This window comes from Epinephelus fuscoguttatus, linkage group LG11 (assembly GCF_011397635.1).
Source record: "Epinephelus fuscoguttatus linkage group LG11, E.fuscoguttatus.final_Chr_v1".
NCBI lineage: Eukaryota > Metazoa > Chordata > Actinopteri > Perciformes > Serranidae > Epinephelus > Epinephelus fuscoguttatus.
The window spans coordinates 1,256,478-1,273,941 of record NC_064762.1 but is presented as its reverse complement, the minus strand read 5'-3'; the positions used below and the strand labels follow the sequence as shown (position 1 = coordinate 1,273,941).

General features: G+C 46.3%; 3 protein-coding genes across 4 annotated transcripts in view; 1 reads left to right on the top strand and 2 right to left on the bottom strand.

Annotated features, from left to right (window-relative positions):
- The window catches only part of LOC125896593 (NACHT, LRR and PYD domains-containing protein 12-like), a 451,585-nt gene that overhangs the window by 192,141 nt on the left and 241,980 nt on the right, over positions 1–17,464 (top strand). The gene's annotated exons all lie outside the window — the stretch shown is intronic.
- Positions 336–17,464, bottom strand: part of LOC125897552 (rho guanine nucleotide exchange factor TIAM2) — a 32,160-nt gene continuing 15,031 nt past the window's right edge. Inside the window, exons 8-23 of the mRNA XM_049590957.1 lie at positions 15,262–15,327; positions 14,960–15,032; positions 13,184–13,273; positions 12,631–12,813; positions 12,070–12,149; positions 7,673–7,861; positions 7,513–7,581; positions 7,305–7,430; positions 7,113–7,221; positions 6,834–7,013; positions 6,520–6,638; positions 6,310–6,418; positions 6,164–6,222; positions 4,173–4,263; positions 3,330–3,417; positions 336–2,968 (exon numbers count right to left, since the gene is read on the bottom strand). Coding sequence (XP_049446914.1) covers positions 2,395–2,968; positions 3,330–3,417; positions 4,173–4,263; positions 6,164–6,222; positions 6,310–6,418; positions 6,520–6,638; positions 6,834–7,013; positions 7,113–7,221; positions 7,305–7,430; positions 7,513–7,581; positions 7,673–7,861; positions 12,070–12,149; positions 12,631–12,813; positions 13,184–13,273; positions 14,960–15,032; positions 15,262–15,327 — 2,205 coding nt within the window. The 3' untranslated portion in view covers positions 336–2,394. The remainder of the gene's footprint in view (positions 2,969–3,329; positions 3,418–4,172; positions 4,264–6,163; positions 6,223–6,309; positions 6,419–6,519; positions 6,639–6,833; positions 7,014–7,112; positions 7,222–7,304; positions 7,431–7,512; positions 7,582–7,672; positions 7,862–12,069; positions 12,150–12,630; positions 12,814–13,183; positions 13,274–14,959; positions 15,033–15,261; positions 15,328–17,464) is intronic.
- LOC125896613 (uncharacterized) lies at positions 8,487–12,041 on the bottom strand. 2 transcript variants are annotated; one of them, XM_049589294.1, is made up of 6 exons: positions 11,516–12,041; positions 11,296–11,383; positions 9,890–9,933; positions 9,367–9,498; positions 9,191–9,278; positions 8,487–9,102 (listed from the first exon to the last, which is right to left on the bottom strand). In XM_049589294.1, the coding sequence occupies exons 1-6, from the start codon at positions 11,679–11,681 to the stop codon at positions 8,961–8,963; spliced, it is 660 nt and encodes a 219-aa protein (XP_049445251.1). In that variant the 5' UTR covers positions 11,682–12,041; the 3' UTR covers positions 8,487–8,960. The 2 variants fall into 2 exon arrangements, 1 of the variants encoding a protein (XP_049445251.1); XR_007450295.1 differs by lacking the exons at positions 9,890–9,933; positions 11,296–11,383; positions 11,516–12,041 and adding an exon at positions 9,934–10,114 and having other exon boundaries at positions 8,487–9,454.

Sequence of the window (17,464 nt, the reverse complement as noted above, 5' to 3'; positions counted from 1 at the left end):
TAAAACCGTCTCATGGTGGAGCGAACTGAGACAAAGACACGCCCACTGCTGATCAAGATGATTAAACTCCAGTAAATATTTCGTGCTCATCATAAAGCTCCATTCATCTGCTTCATCTCAACATCTCACTGTCAAAGCCAAAGAGAATAAATTAGTTTCCCAGAAATGCTGAACTGCTCCTTCAAAGGTTAACCTTGGCTCAGCGAGCTCATTATCAAACAAATATCTCAGATCTCTGAATTTAAATTCCTGTTCATATTTTGACTGAGGAGGACACAGAGAGCTCAGAGAGCAGAGTTTAAAGTAAAATGAACCTCGTTAAAACACGTATTAAATATTCATTTATTGGAATTAAACAGCATCAAAAGTCATTAAAAAGATGTACACAAATATTTAAGAAAATAAATTACCAAATACTTTAACAGTTAATAAAAAACAACTCGAGTTACGTTCATCAAAAACGAGACACTGTCTGCTTCGCAGTGTTTCAGTCACACAACAAAAAGTATAAATACAAAAACTCAAAGTCTTTTTGATTCGATCCAGCAGCTCCGAACGTTTTTCCTCCAAACTGCTTTTGTCAAGAAAATATCTGTTGAACAGAAAACTACAACGGAGACGTAAACTGTACACGAAATATATTTACAGCACGAACACGACAACACGATGCTAAAAAACACTGATGCGTTCGTTCAGGCAGCCGAGTGCAGCAAATCACTGAAGAGTCCGACGTTTGTCTGTTTCTGACTCCTGGAACCAAAAATCCTCGTCTGACAGGAAGAGACGTCCCGTCAGCGAGAGATGAGAACTGAAATGTAAAATAAGTTTCCATAGATCCATCAGGCTTGTAGCTTCATCCAGGAAATGTAGTCCAGTTAAAAACAGTACTGAGCTGCAGATTCTTGTGTTTTGAAGTTTTTGAGGTCACTCGTGATTTTTGAGTCTTTGGTCCTTTGAAAACGATTAAATCCACCGTGTGATTTCTAATGTTCAAACAGAAAAGTTTTCTTTAAAGTTCCCACGAACAAAGAAACAAATTTCCTCAAAGTGGTTTGTGGATTAACTCCAGTTTTCACCCTGACACACGAACGAAGCTTCTGGAGTCTGCTGACAAAGTTTTGGAGCCACTGGGAGGAAAAAAACATTTCAGGATAAAGTCAAAATATTTTGATGAAAAAGTTGAAATTTTGTAAAACAAGAAAGAAGTCCGACTTTAAAAAAAAACCAACACATCTCAGTATTATAAGAAAGAGAAGAAATTGTGATGTTTCAAGAATAAAATCAATTTAAAAAAGAAAAAAAAGTATTTTTGTTACTTTCAGGAGAAATGTCAGATTTTTGGAAATAAAATTCATCATGTTAAGTTAATAGAGTCATGCAGGAGTCCTACAACCTGGAAATGAGTTAGCATATTAGCATGTTAGCACTTCCTGTTTCCTGGTCTTTAAGTGTGTTTTGGTTCGATGTCTGAAATAAGGTCTGTGAAAGAGTTTCATTTTATAAAAAATAAAAATGTCATTTTAGAAGGAAAAAAGTTAATTTAAAACTGTGATGTTTCCAAAAAAGATTTAAGTCAAAATTTCATGTGAAAAGATTTTTTGAGAATAAAATCCACCCTTAATAAAGCTGAGGCCAATAAAGGTGCATTTTTAGGGGAAAGTGTTGATATTTCAAAAATAAACTAATTTTCTTTTCTTTTTTTTTGAGAAAAATGTAAAAGTCAAAGAACTGTACTCATCAATAATGACATATTTTCTTTTTATAAAATTGTATTTTTATTCCAGTAATATAACTTTTCTCTCAAAGTTATGTTTTTTTGTTTTTTGGATCTTTTTTGTTTGAATGTTTTGATTTCATTTTTTAAATCTGTCACAGTTGAGTTTCATCAAACTGTGTCTGTTTTTACCTTCCAGTGTAAAAATCTCTGCCGCAGTCATCCATTCATCGTGATGTGATTTGTGTTGTTGATTTATTTCAGGAGCTTTAATGTCAAATGACGCAGAGAACATTTAAAAGAAGAAGAATCTGAAATGCCTGAATAACACTTGAGGAGCCAGCGTCTCCTTTCACTTCACATCTCCAGAAAGTTGTGACGCTGACTGAGCCGGTGTCATAGTGTGCTGGACTTCATCTACTGGAAGAAACTTCATTTATTTCCAGAGGTAGAAATGAGCCAATCAGACGGCGTTATATTCCAAATGTTATAGACAAGATTTATTCCAGACGTGTGAGGTCTTGTAGCGGTGACAGTTAGCTCGTCAGTCAGCCGTGTATTCGTGTTCACGTCCGTATGAATCCTTCATGATGAGTTGATTCATGAGAACTTCCAGGTGATGGAGGACAGACGTTAGAAAAGGTTCTGGCGTCAGTCTCCTCCATGTTAGCACGTTAGCTTTAGCCCTGTAGCGTGGGAACAGCGGCCTTCTGTGCGCCCAGCACGCTGTCGTAGAAACAGTCCTCGTTGATCATGGAGCTCATGCTCTGAACGCTGAAGTCTCTCTCCAGCAGGCTGCTCAGGTCCAGCACTTCTCCAGGACTTCGCTTCAGACTGGAGCTCCGCCTCTTCTCCTTGTCGCTCTGAGACGCCGCTGCTCCTCGCTCCGCCTCCTCCTCGGTGAAGTTGAGCCGCTGCAGCTGAGCCTCCAGCTCGCTGGTCAGGGAGCAGAGTCTGGTCCTCTTCCCTGCAGGGTCGGAGGCGGCGTGGCTCGGCAGCAGAGGCTCCGAGCAGGTGTCACCCAGGACGGATCTGCCGTCGGGTCGGCAGCTCTCCTCCGGCTGGTGGTGATGGTGATGATGATGATGATGAGTCATCCTCTGGGTGTCAGAGCGACATCGCTGCTGCCTCCTCCTCCAGGAGCTGCTCCTCTCTGCCGTCGACAGCCTGGTCCTCCTCAGGGAGCCGGCGGGCGCTCGGTCTCTGAGGAGGGAGCGCAGAGCTCGCAGCACGCTGGCCTTCGTCTCCAAACCACTGAAACACAAACACAACAGCACGCACAGCGCCGAGTTATTTACATTAATAATTCATCAGCTGACTAAAAGACATCAGGAAACAGTGACATCACAGAGGTCCAGAGTCAAATATATTAAATTCACTGTGATGTCATTTAGAAAAACTGAAACTTCTCACAGGACGAAATGATTCAAAACAAGTGACTGAGTATTGAAGTAGTGTCCAGTGAATCATCTGTCAGCTACTGATCAACTATCAAACTGAACTTAACTCCAACATGAAAACCTTTAAACTGAGTCCAACACAATGATAATAATGATAATAATAATAATAATAATGTGATCAAACAGATTGATTATGAATAATAAAATGTTTTTACCTGCTGCAGAGCTGAAACACCGTCTCTGGTCGTCCCTCCACCTCCGACCTGCAGTGAACCAGCTCCCACACACACTCATTCTCTGAGCCTGAAACACAAATATTCAATAACTGACCTCAGTAAAAGTACAAACACACACACACACACACACACACACACACACACACACACACTCAGACTTCATGTGTCAGGTCACAGTCTCAGTATCTGCAGCGCCTCCTGCTGGACACTCACAGACAGACAGTTTCTGCTCTTATTGTGAAAAAGATCAAACTCCTGTGAGGCGTTCAGGTCACTGATGAACATGAATATTCCACTAACACTCATGTTCTCATGCAGCCGTGCTGATTAACGTGTTAATGGTCACGTCAGAATGTAGAAAACTGGAGCTGCTGGTTATTTTGCTTTTTTGCAACAGTACAGTCATTCATTCATTCATTCATTCATTTAGTCACCTTCAGAAGGTCTGTGTTGTGATATTTAAACGTGTCCAAAAACCATGTCTAACAGTTCGTGTGTTGGACATGTGTCTTTACCCCACAGCCTAACAAACTGTTGGTGAGTTGGGTTGTTTACAGCATCTCCATGACAACGCACACAGCTGACTGTAAACAGAAGCTGTGTGTCGCAAACTGCAGGAAAAACATCAGCTGAGATGAATGTTCTGAATAATGCTGCTAAAACCTGATTTATATGAATCACATATACCAACATGTGCTGATCAGAAAGTCTTATTCAGAAAATCCAAACACAGTCTGTTTGTTTACACGACTCGGATCAGATTCAGAACAACAGCAGAATATTAATGTTCATGTTCATGTGTTCACTGAGAGATTCACTGACCTGTGATGTTGGCCGGTCGCACCTGAACCGCTGAAACTGGGATTAACCAGCGGAACCTGAAGGGGTCCAGATCAGCTGAGCGAGAGCCGGTCTGTCCAACAGAAAACAAACTTTATCAGTTATTAATATTTCATAATCAGCGGACACTGAACCTGCTGCAGGTGACGTGAACCTGTCATTTAACTCAGCTCAGTTTTATTTACAAAGCCCAGTGTGACACAGCACATAACTTAACCCTACGACACCCGTGTGTGTCCTCAGAGCCTCAAAGCTCAGCAAAATGTCACCATGTGGTGAAACAGATATGAGAGCAGTGAGGCGTTCAAGAACATCAGAAAACTTCCAGTGTGGGTAGAGAGGACATGACCACGATATGATACTATCACAATACTGAAGTCATTATACAATATTAATATCATTTTAAATGTCCTGTGACATGCTGTAATTAATCAGCCTTATGATTGGTCGTCTGACTCACAGCAGAGTGGACCTGGTGGACTGAAAACACAAAACACAGCTGATTTTATTATTCTGGGAGGCTACCAGAGATTTAAACTGTATCTGAAATAAAAAAAAAAAAAACCAACTTCAGTACTTGGCGTCCATGTATTGAAACAAATACAAAACATTTTTTTACACTTCCTGTTCAAGGCGGGAATATAACACTGTTATTAAGCCTCGCCATTCTGTATAAAAGGTACGATCGTGGAATGGAGGGACAGAGTTGTCTTGTTTCTGAGCCGGAGACGGAGCGATCATGGACGTGTGCCACCCACCACAGGAGATCTAAAAAGCAACTGTTAACAGTTAGCAGCTAACTCAAAGAAGAAGAACGGCAGCTGTTAGCAGTTAGCGGCTAACTCAAAGAAGAAGAACAGCAGCTGTTAGCAGTTAGCAGCTAACTCAAAGAAGAAGAACAGCGGCTGTTAGCAGTTAGCGGCTAACTCAAAGAAGAAGAACAGCAGCTGTTAGCAGTTAGCGGCTAACTCAAAGAAGAAGAACAGCGGCTGTTAGCAGTTAGCGGCTAACTCAAAGAAGAAGAACAGCGGCTGTTAGCAGTTAGCGGCTAACTCAAACAATGAGGTCAAGGAGCTCCTTACCCTCTGAGCAGAAGACGAGATCAGCCGCCATATAACAGGGACGCTAAATGATTGTTATTGAAGCAATTATTTATGAAGCGCTGTCGACGTGTATATTACATGTCACGTCTGTCATGCATCTTTTGCTTCTGTGATGTCATAGAGCTGTCTAAAATCACACATTGGAGTGACCTGATGCTGCCGTCGTTTGGTTCTGTTTTAAACCTGAAATTGTTGCACGTCTAAAAATAAATATGACCTCACGTTTCGTCAGTCATGTTTGCACACTGAGTCTGAAACTTTTGTCCGTCATTACAATTTTTTGGAACAAATAAAATTTCCTGCATTTTTCGCCTCTGTGGTGCCAAATGAAAGACGGGGAGGAAGTGATGTCACTCAGATCGGCAACTCCAGTGGAAACGTGTCTTTTCATTTTGTCATGTGATGTGAATTTTTACAACAAATAAAACAATAACACACATCGGACTCAGTGTGTGAGGTTTCTGTTCATAAAGACGGATAAATAAATCAATAAATCAATAAGACAGGAGTGGAAGGTGTCGGCTGCAGCTCATCACTCCTGCTCTTTAACAAGACGTCTCAGTGTAACGTTTCAACACAGTCCCCGAAATGTCCAAATATGGACTTCTGTCCTTTTGTGAAACTGAACCTGTATCTTGGGTTCACTGGGACGTGGAAACAAATCTGATTAATCTCAGACTGATGGATCCTTTAGTAACAACACGTCTCTGCTGGCTGGTTTACAAAGTTCTGAAGTGAAACCAGCGTCTGAGTGGAGGGACGGAGGTTTGAGACGAAGCTCAGCAGGAACACGGAGGACACAGTGTTCACATGTAAAACCTTCTACTGTGTAAAAACACCTGGAGATGGTTTGTGCAGAGGAAGACTCACCATCCTCTTCTTCATCTTGCTGTTCTCTCGGTAAACCAGGATGACGGCTCGTTTGAACACTGAGGACACAACAGGAGGACACACACCGTTACTCACACACTCACACTCGTCTACACACACGCAGAGCGATCAGAACGTGAACGCACCGAACAGCGTGAGCTCAGGTTCTTTCCTCAGTCGACCCAGAGAGGGCAGAGGGTTCAGCCACACCACCGACGAGTGCACCAGGAACTCCCCCATCGAGATCTCCGTCACCTGCAGGGGACAGATCGATGACTGCAGACGGTCCAACAGGAAACACTGAGCATGTGTGTTTGTGTGAGTGAGTGTGGGTGTGTGTGTATGTGTGTGTGTACCTGTTTGTCAGGTGAGCTCTGCTCCGCAGCCAGCTGGTCGAACACGCAGCCGTAATCCTCGTAGATCTTCTGCATCTCGTTGATGTGAGTCGCCACCTTCTCCATCGCTCGCAGCGCCTCTGTGTGGACAGCAGGGGGATTACAGTCAGCAACACACACACACACACACACACACACACACACACACAGTCATTTACGTAACAAAGTCATATATTTATTTATCTAAATAAGTAGAAACATTAATACCTCTACAGGTGATCATTACAGCTACCTGTCAGGTGTGTGTGTGTGTGTGTGTGTGTGTGTGTGTGTACCCGTGAGGTGTGTGTGTTCGGGGCTTTCAGGGTCAGTCAGAGACACCAGCTCTCTCAGCAGCAGTGGATACTTCAGGACCCTCTGAACCGGTTTGATCAGGTACGACTCCAGAGACGACGAGTGCTGATTGGTCGGATTCCTCGCCTCCAGGAAGTGTTTGAAGGCTCCGTCTGTCTTCGCTGTGAGAGACGAACACAAACATCGGTTTATTTCAGACTCAGAACATCATCAGAGACTGTGAGGTTGTGTTCAGGTGCAGTGGGACAGATGACACTCGCCTCTCTCCAGGACCTTCTGCACCTTGATGTGGTTGGCACAGAAGCCGCTGTAGTGTTTGAAGTGGTCGGCGTAGTAAAGAAAAGATCCTCCAAGTGAGAAGAGGAGTTTCTTTGAACAAAGAGAGACAAAGATTTAAAACCTCTGCTACGACAGGTCGGATTGAATCTGTGATGTCACTGCTGAGTCGTCACCTTGAACTGCGCAGGTGTTTCCAGGTGACTGAAGTTGGGACAGGAAGCGATCCTCTCCTCCAGCGTCTGAAGGAAAACTCTCTGGAAGTCCAACATCTCCGGCAGGCTGCCGAATAACGCCTCCATCTGAAAGAGAGACGCTGCGTTCAGAGACACCGCCAACAACAACCGTGTGTGTGCGTGTGTGTGTGTGTGCGTGTGTGTGTACCTCTTCTTTACTGAGGAAGGTTTCCTTCTGCAGCGGAGTCAGGTAGACGTCAAACAGACGGACCAGGTCCTGATGGAGACGACAGCAGGTCATCGTCACAGCTCAGACACACAACAACAGTATCAGTCGTATTTTTGCAGCATCAGCGGCACTGACTGACCTTGACGTAGGACTTCTCAGTGTCGACCAGTTCCTGGATGACTTTCCGCAGATGCTGACACACACTCAGGTGGGCGGGGCTCGCAGGCTGTAGGCCGCCCTCTCGGCTGTAGGGATTTCTGGGGACGTCGGCCTCCTCCGCCGGGCCTTCTGGGAAGGTCTGGTACAGAGCGTGAACACACTCCACGTTCTGAGGACAAAGTCAAACCAGAGTCAAACCATCTAAAAGACATTCTTGTCGACGCTTCTCCTCAGACCTTCCAACGTTCTCAGGTCTGAGCCGAACGTTCTGACCTGAGAACATTCGGCTCAGACCAACTGAAGAGATGAACATGAGAAAACACATAAAGACGTTGCAGCAGTGTTCTCAGTTTGACCCTGGACGAGGTGTTCACTGACCAACCAGCCGCCTCGTTCATCATCATAATCTGAAGAGTCAGACTGATAAACTGCACACGCTCAGACGACGCCTCACATTCACACAGCGACTCGTCTCTGATACTGAAACATCTGCTGTTTACACCACAGAGGAGACAACAGCGACATGTACGACTGTAACAAGGGTTCATTAAACGCAACACGAGCCTCACAGACAGACAGACAGACAGACAGTATACCAGCAGGACGAGGCCCTCAGTCGGCTGCAGGCAGCTCAGGCAGCAAGCCGTCTCGTCCAGCAGCCGCTCCACCAGCCCGACACCAGGGAACACCTCCTCTCCCTCCCCCTCCTCCTCCTCCTCTTCCTCCTCCAGCATCTCCTCGTCCTCCTCCAGCGGCAGCACCCAGCACAGAGCGCCCATGTTCAGAGAGCAGGAGGTCGGGGAGGCCTCGGCCGGGGTCAGAGGTCGCCTCCGGGAGCCGTCTGGTAGAAACAACATCTACAAGCTCTCTGCGTTCCTCCGAGCGGACGCCATTAATCCACCTCAGGTCAGACTTTACACACAAACACTGCTGCAGGTGTAAGCCGGGATTATCAGCCTGATCACAGGTCATGTGACACAGAAGGTGTCTGAGCTTCAGGGAGCACAGGAGGATTGTGGGAAAAGATTTCAGCAGTTTGAGTGAAGTAAACACACAGACTGTGACATCATCAGGACAGCTGGTCCTCTCACTGACAGGAAGTTACACTGTTCCTTCTGCTGCACAACAAAGTTCCACCTGTTTCACCTGTGACTCCTTCAAACAGCTCCGTCACAGCACTGACGGTGTTCAACACTGGAGATGGAGTCTGATAATGATCGTCACCAACCACAGCTCAGAGTCCACACGCTGTGGTTCTGTTATATATGTCAGCAGCCACGGCCCAGAGACCTCACGGTGCCTCTGCCTTGAAGCTGGAGCACCTGGAGGAAACCCACGCTGACACGGGGAGAACATGTCAGAGCACCTGGAGGAAACCCACGCTGACACGGGGAGAACATGTCAGAGCACCTGGAGGAAACCCACGCTGACACGGGGAGAACATGTCAGAGCACCTGGAGGAAACCCACGCTGACACAGGGAGAACATGTCAGAGCACCTGGAGGAAACCCACGCTGACACGGGGAGAACATGTGGGAGCACCTGGAGGAAACCCACGCTGACACGGGGAGAACATGTGGGAGCACCTGGAGGAAACCCACACTGACACAGGGAGAACATGTCAGAGCACCTGGAGGAAACCCACGCTGACACAGGGAGAACATGTCAGAGCACCTGGAGGAAACCCACGCTGACACAGGGAGAACATGTCAGAGCACCTGGAGGAAACCCACGCTGACACGGGGAGAACATGTGGGAGCACCTGGAGGAAACCCACGCTGACACAGGGAGAACATGTCAGAGCACCTGGAGGAAACCCACGCTGACACGGGGAGAACATGTGGGAGCACCTGGAGGAAACCCACGCTGACACGGGGAGAACATGTGGGAGCACCTGGAGGAAACCCACGCTGACACAGGGAGAACATGTCAGAGCACCTGGAGGAAACCCACGCTGACATGGGGAGAACATGTCAGAGCACCTGGAGGAAACCCACGCTGACATAGGAGAACATGTCAGAGCACCTGGAGGAAACCCACGCTGACACAGGAGAACATGTCAGAGCACCTGGAGGAAACCCACGCTGACACAGGAGAACATGTCGGAGCACCTGGAGGAAACCCACGCTGACACAGGAGAACATGTCAGACACCCGGACGACACCCACGCTGACACTGGAAGAACATGTCAGAGCACCTGGAGGAAACCCACGCTGACACAGGGAGAACATGTGGGAGCACCTGGAGGAAACCCACACTGACACAGGGAGAACATGTCAGAGCACCTGGAGGAAACCCACACTGACACAGGGAGAACATGTCAGAGCACCTGGAGGAAACCCACGCTGACACGGGGAGAACATGTGGGAGCACCTGGAGGAAACCCACACTGACACAGGGAGAACATGTCAGAGCACCTGGAGGAAACCCACGCTGACACAGGAGAACATGTCGGAGCACCTGAGGAAACCCACGCTGACACAGGGAGAACATGTCAGAGCACCTGGAGGAAACCCACGCTGACACAGGGAGAACATGTGGGAGCACCTGGAGGAAACCCACACTGACACAGGGAGAACATGTCAGAGCACCTGGAGGAAACCCACACTGACACAGGGAGAACATGTCAGAGCACCTGGAGGAAACCCACGCTGACACGGGGAGAACATGTGGGAGCACCTGGATGAAACCCACACTGACACAGGGAGAACATGTCAGAGCACCTGGAGGAAACCCACACTGACACGGGGAGAACATGTCAGATCACCTGGAGGAAACCCACGCTGATACAGGGAGAACATGTAAGAGCACCTGGAGGAAACCCACGCTGACACAGGGAGAACATGTGGGAGCACCTGGAGGAAACCCACGCTGACACAGGGAGAACATGTCAGAGCACCTGGAGGAAACCCACGCTGACACGGGGAGAACATGAGGGAACACCTGGAGGAAACCCACACTGACACAGGGAGAACATGTCAGAGCACCTGGAGGAAACCCACACTGACACAGGGAGAACATGTCAGAGCACCTGGAGGAAACCCACGCTGACACGGGGAGAACATGTGGGAGCACCTGGAGGAAACCCACGCTGACACAGGGAGAACATGTCAGAGCACCTGGAGGAAACCCACGCTGACATGGGGAGAACATGTCAGAGCACCTGGAGGAAACCCACACTGACACAGGGAGAACATGTCAGAGCACCTGGAGGAAACCCACGCTGACACAGGGAGAACATGTCAGAGCACCTGGAGGAAACCCACACTGACACAGGGAGAACATGTCGGAGCACCTGGAGGAAACCCACGCTGACACGAGGAGAACATGTCAGAGCACCTGGAGGAAACCCACACTGACACGGGGAGAACATGTCAGAGCACCTGGAGGAAACCCACACTGACACAGGGAGAACATGTCAGAGCACCTGGAGGAAACCCACGCTGACACAGGGAGAACATGTGGGAGCACCTGGAGGAAACCCACGCTGACACGGGGAGAACATGTGGGAGCACCTGGAGGAAACCCACACTGACACAGGGAGAACATGTCAGAGCACCTGGAGGAAACCCACACTGACACGGGGAGAACATGTCAGAGCACCTGGAGGAAACCCACGCTGACACAGGGAGAACATGTCGGAGCACCTGGAGGAAACCCACACTGACACAGGGAGAACATGTCAGAGCACCTGGAGGAAACCCACGCTGACACAGGGAGAACATGTCAGAGCACCTGGAGGAAACCCACGCTGACACAGGGAGAACATGTCAGAGCACCTGGAGGAAACCCACGCTGACACAGGGAGAACATGTGGGAGCACCTGGAGGAAACCCACGCTGACACAGGGAGAACATGTGGGAGCACCTGGAGGAAACCCACGCTGACACAGGGAGAACATGTCGGAGCACCTGGAGGAAACCCACGCTGACACGGGGAGAACATGTCAGAGCACCTGGAGGAAACCCACGCTGACACAGGGAGAACATGTCAGAGCACCTGGAGGAAATTAGTATAACTGCCTCCACAGACTGGTCATGTTTCAGTTCCAGTTTAAACCCAGTACGAGTCCAGACTCACGTGGAGCCGTCGCAGGAGACAAAGCTTCAAATCTGCATGTTGCTGCAAAGAAGCTTCAGACTCTAAAACATGGATGCTTCACACACAGAAGATCTATACAATCAGCACAGTTTCAAGATTAGAGTCACCAATTCAGTATCTGACCAAATGTCTCCCCTTCTGTTCCTGAGATATGATGTTAAAACATGATGATGTCACAGTCAAGCTGACCTTTGACCTTTTGACCTTCATTATTTGACCCTGTTAGACACGACAGGAGATGAAGAGTTAAAACAGACATGAAGAGGAGCCTCTCACCTCTCTCTGCAGCTCAGCGTCCTCTGATGGTTTTGATGAAACGTCGTCACAAACAGGAAGTGGGACGCCGTGTGGAGGATCTGCGGAGTCAGCATCAGGTTCAACATGAGTTTAACTGTCTGTGTCAAAGTTATGTCACTGTATAGACCTTCTTCCTGAACGTGACCTCTGACCTCTGACAGGTGAGTTCAGTCACACTAGCAGATCATCATCACTGAGAATAAATCATCAGCAGTTTACCCAGAATCCTCTGGGGCTGTAGCCTCTGCTCTGCAGCTCTAACTGTGCCTGACTGAGCATCGACCGCCCTTCACAATAAAAGACTTTTCAAACTAAAAGCTCCTCTGGGAGCTGCAGGTGCCTTCAGGCGCTGCAGGAAACTGGAGCTCCTTTGTCAAATACTGACGGCGTCGTGTTGAACAGCTGAAGGAGTCTGAGACACATCATCTGTGACATCATCTGAGTGTCCCTGTACTTCCTGTCTGCTCCACTGTCACTGTCAAATCTGTTGTTAAAGTTCAGAACATAAACTGATGGACTGTGTGTGTGTGTGTGGTGTACCAGTATTGGAGCCGGGGTGGAGGTCCGGTGGCGCCGGCGGCTGGCAGGGCTCGGCGGCCTCCTCGTGTCTCCTGAGCAGCAGCTGCAGCTTCTGGTGGCTGAAGAGACTCTGCATCAGGTCCAGGTCCAGACCGGACACCACAGCGCCGTTCACAGCCAGGACCTCGTCCCCCGCCCTGAGGCCTGATGGGAAACAGACACATTAACACAGGAGTTAACCCTTTAATGACAGGTGACACAGTGTGACTCCAGGTGATTTAAAGACATAACATAAACAGGAAGTGTCTGTGTGGTCCTTCACAATAAAGCTCCATCACAAACTCTCGACTGGTTTTATCTTCTGTCTCTTTGTTTCAGGTCGAACTCAGAAACAAAGAGACAGACTCGTGGCTGCCCCCTGCTGGCAGACAGGAGTTACTTCAAATGCTTCATCTCATACTGGTGTCCTCACCAACACTGTCTCATCACACGTGACACACTGAGCTGCTGATGCAAACATGAAGATCATGTGTGAAATAAAGCCAACTGTCCCTTTCAACAGAAACATTCAGACCTTCTCTGGCCGACAGTCCCAGCGCGTCGACCTCACTGACGAAGACACGACTTTTCCCCACTCCGTCCACGTGACCCGTCACCGCAAAACCTGCACCATCAGAGTGGAGACACAACGTCTGTTAGTTTGTTGTTATGAAACCAAAGACATGAGAAACACACTGCTCCTCTGTGTTTCCTCCACACCAGGAGATCAACAGTTCAGATCCTTCATCCTGTCGTCTTCATCAGATACAAGACACGTCTTCAGCTCACCTGCTGACTGTTCTCATGTGTTGTGATCACAGCAGAGGACGGTTGAAGCCTCTGAGGACAAAGACATCATAAAGACGTCTCTTCTTCACACTGGCACAGGTGTGGATCTCAGGAGGGACACGTCTCCCTCAGTGTTTAGAACTCCCAGCTTTTTCCCCACAGCAGTAAGGACCCTGAACGCCTCTCACCAAAACTGACCATCAACTGGAGCTTCATGTCAGTCGTGCACGTTGTGTGTGCGTTTGTCTTTTAACGTCATGTGACTGATGTGATGCTGATTCTGTCTGTTTGATGTTCATGACATTAATGTGACTGATGGACTGACACTCAAACCTCCAGTTTCATATGAGCCCCCCCATTTTGAAATGAAACCTTAAATTTTCCAACCTGTTCGTTTTGTCTCTCAGTTCTTCGTTTTCCTTTTTGAGCACGTTGCAAACTTTCTCCACCTCATTCTCTCTCTGTGTCAGAAAGCAGCAGCTCGGCGTCGGCCATGTTGTCTTCACATTCCCTCAGTCTGACTTTTAAAACTTTTAAGGCTGCGATATTTCAATTTCTTCATTTCTTGCCTCTTTTATTACTGAGCAGCTTAAAGGGATAGTGCACCCAAAAATGAAGATTCAGCCATTATCTACTCACCCATATGCCGAGCACACACACGTGAGCGCAGTGCCCAGAGAGGCAGTCAGAGCTACAGGCTACAGTGAGGCTAAAAACAGAGTTCAAATGAGGTTTTTCCAAACAACTTTTTATGTCGGGGCTTCAGGACACTTGGATCACTACGGACGAGCAGTATGGAGATATTTTGTGGTTTCAATGATGTGTTTTTGGACGTTTGAATCTGGGGCGCCGTCAGCCTCCATTAGGTGGAGTTGTGTTGCTACCTCCTCTCCCCTTGGATCTCTGCAAGTGATGTGAGGACTCTAAAACTTCACCTGAGCCTCCCTCGGCATATGGGTGAGTAGATAATGGCTGAATTTTCAGTTTTGGGTGCACTATCCCTTTAATGCAGGTCAACGACTGAGTGAGCCAGCTGACGTCTTCTGTGGCAGTTTTCTAGGCATCAGAATTATCACAGCACTGTCAGTGGTTTAAGGGAACTCCCTGCACTGGTTCATTTTGGAGGATCTGCTTCAGTTAACTGAGGAGATTAAACGTCCTCAGCGTCCCCTGTGCTCAACGTCTGCAGCTGGACGCTTCAACTAAGTCAGTACTTCCTGTGTAACTTACTGAATTTAGAAAAAAATGATCAAATGATATTTCAGTCATTATTTTTACACAGTTTCTGCAGGGTTTACACCAGCGAGCATCTTTCTATCTGGGTGTTTTTAATTTGTTTTTAGGATTTTATGAAAACGTTCCTCTATTCTGGGACCTGATGTTGTCTGTCGAGCAGAGCTGAGAAACATGTTTCCTGATGAATCTGAGTCTTATAACATTAAACTGATGTCAGGTCAGTTTCCTCTGACAGCTGTGACGTGTGTGTGTGTGTGTGTGTGTGTGTGTGTGATTACTGACTCACCAAAGTCTTTCTCGGCGTTGAGTCGACAGACGTTCAGAGTGAAAACAGCCGACAGCTGCAGTTCATCAAACACCTGAACAACAAGACTCTGATCAGTCATTGATTCACAGTCATTGATTCACAGTCATTGATTCACAGCTGATTTACATCTGAAACATTTGAATTCATCAATAAACTGAAAAATAACAAAAAAAATAAATTTATATTTTAGATAATTAATCTTTCTGAGCTGATCATCATTAATGACTCTGATATAACTACAGAGGAGATGAGTCTGAGTGTGTGAGTGTCAGTAAATGCACCTGCAGAGCTGCAGGACGTCCAGCAGGGGGCGCCGCCTCCCTCTGTGTGGACACACTGTCTGCTCTCTGCAGGACGAAACACACGTTTAGTTTAATGATCAGTTTTTAACTACAGGTCAAATAAAACATTTTATAAACTTCTTCATGTTCTGAGTTTATTTATTTATGTATTTATTTATTTACACAAAAAAAAATTATGAACAAAGTCAGAAACACTGAAACATTAAAACACAAAAACTTCAGTGTAGCAATACAACTGAGAAATCAGACTTTCTCACAAACACTTGAACGCACAAAGACATCTGACAGAAAATAACGTTTTTAATCAACACTTCAACCTGAGAAAAATACTGATTTGTGATTGGCTGAGAGGTGTTTAATGCCACAGGTCAACTACAGAGGAAAGATGGAGGAGGAGGAGGAGGAGGAGGAGGAGACAGGAAAGAACACATGATGAGGAGTCGGAGAGAGGCGAAGATAAAAGTAGAAAAAGATGTAAATGAAACAGAGTTAAAGACGCAGCAGCAGGACGTCAGAGGAGACGGACGAGGAGGCGTCACGTTGGGAGGAAGGAGAGGAAGGAAGGAGGTTAAAAGAGGAGCAGATGAGTGGAAGAAAGGAGGTGGAGGTCATGTGACAGCAGCAGCAGCAGCAGGAGGAGGAGGTCATGTGGAGAGGAGAGGAGGTCGGGGGGTCCATTTTCTGCCTCTACAGAAGGATTAACAGCGGCGGACAAAGGAATTCTGGGAGAATAAAAGGCTGTGAGACCTTTTAATCCTCCTCCTCCTCCTCCTCCTCCTCCTCCTCTCTCACAGCTGTCCCACTGACCAAACACTGTCTGAATAAAGACAACTTTCATCTCCTCCTCTCCTCTCACATCCTCCCTTTGTTCTTCGAGGAGCGACAGGTGGCTGTGGATCAAATCTATCTGGCCTGTGCTCCTCTTCATCTTCATCTTCATCAGCGCCTCCACTCACTCTGTGGTCAAAAGTATGTGGACGCTTCTGTCTACGTTCGTTTGGTTTCAGCCTCTCGTTTCAACATCAGAATAAAGTTTAAACTCCAGATGTGAGAGTAGGAACTTTTTCTTGTAATATTTTAACTTCATTTTTATAATAACTGTTTTTTGATTTTACTATCAGACAGTTTCAGCCACAAGAGAACAAACCAGCGTGTCTCCGTCCTGTTCCTGACGATGTCCTCGCACACTGAGCCTGTCACACTTTATCTGAAGAAAATCGCAAATTTACAATATTTTCTTCTCAAAATATGAAAATTCTCTTCTGATAATATCATAATTTACTGACACGTAGTTTCAAAAGGACTCAAGTGTACGTCAGAATATTGTGTAAAGCTGCAACAATCAGCTCATAAATACTTTTCTGCACTAATTTCATCATTCAAGACAAAATGCCAAAAAATTCAAAACTGTAGTTTCAGTCGTAAATTTATGTGAATAAAAATGTGACTTTGCATTTTGCTCTCAGAATACATAAACTATTTTCTTGTGATATTACAACTTATTTTTTCAAACACATGGACGAGTTTTTTCATGTAATTTTATGATTTACTTCTACGCAGTCTTAACGTCACTATGACACATCAAAGTTGAAATACATCTCAAAAGTTAAATGTTATGATAAAGTAATGAAAATAATAATGTGTGATATTTTGAAATTTAGCAGCTTTTCACTGCGTAATATTCTCATGACATCATCACTGTTTCAACTGTCATTTTTTGGATTAAAATGATTCACTGCTACATTATTTTTAAAGCTGTCGATGAATCAATTTGTAAATAATTTATTTTTTAAGTGAAAATACTAAAAATGAATGTTTTACATTTTCAAATGAAAAGATTTGCAGCTTTTCTTTGTTTTATATGAATGTAAACTGAACACACACACATTCTTGTACCTCTGTCTTTGTGAGGACCCTTGATGACATAATTCCCTGACCTCGACCATCACACCTAAATACCTGAACCCAACCCTGCCACTAACCCTAACCTAACTCTAAGATGAACCTTAAAACCAACCCTCAAACAGGCCTTTGAAGAAGTGTGGACCGTCCTCACTCTGTAGCTCAGTTCAGTACACACACACACACACACACACACACTGAGTGAGGTCATGACTCAGGATGAAACTAAAAATAAACCCTCCCATATTAAATTTACATATAATTAAAATCTGTCAGGGAA

What these genes read in the sequence shown, in the direction of transcription:
- LOC125896613 (XM_049589294.1), bottom strand. Translation starts at nt 11,681, where the DNA reads ATGTTCTCCCTGTGTCAGCGTGGGTTTCCTCCAGGTGCTCTGACATGT. An exon ending in TCAGCGTGGGTTTCCTCCAG is followed by an intron (nt 9,279 to 9,366) that starts GTGCTCTGACAT and finishes GGTTTCCTCCAG; the next exon opens with GTGCTCCCACATGTTCTCCC. An exon ending in TCAGCGTGGGTTTCCTCCAG is followed by an intron (nt 9,103 to 9,190) that starts GTGCTCTGACAT and finishes GGTTTCCTCCAG; the next exon opens with GTGCTCTGACATGTTCTCCC.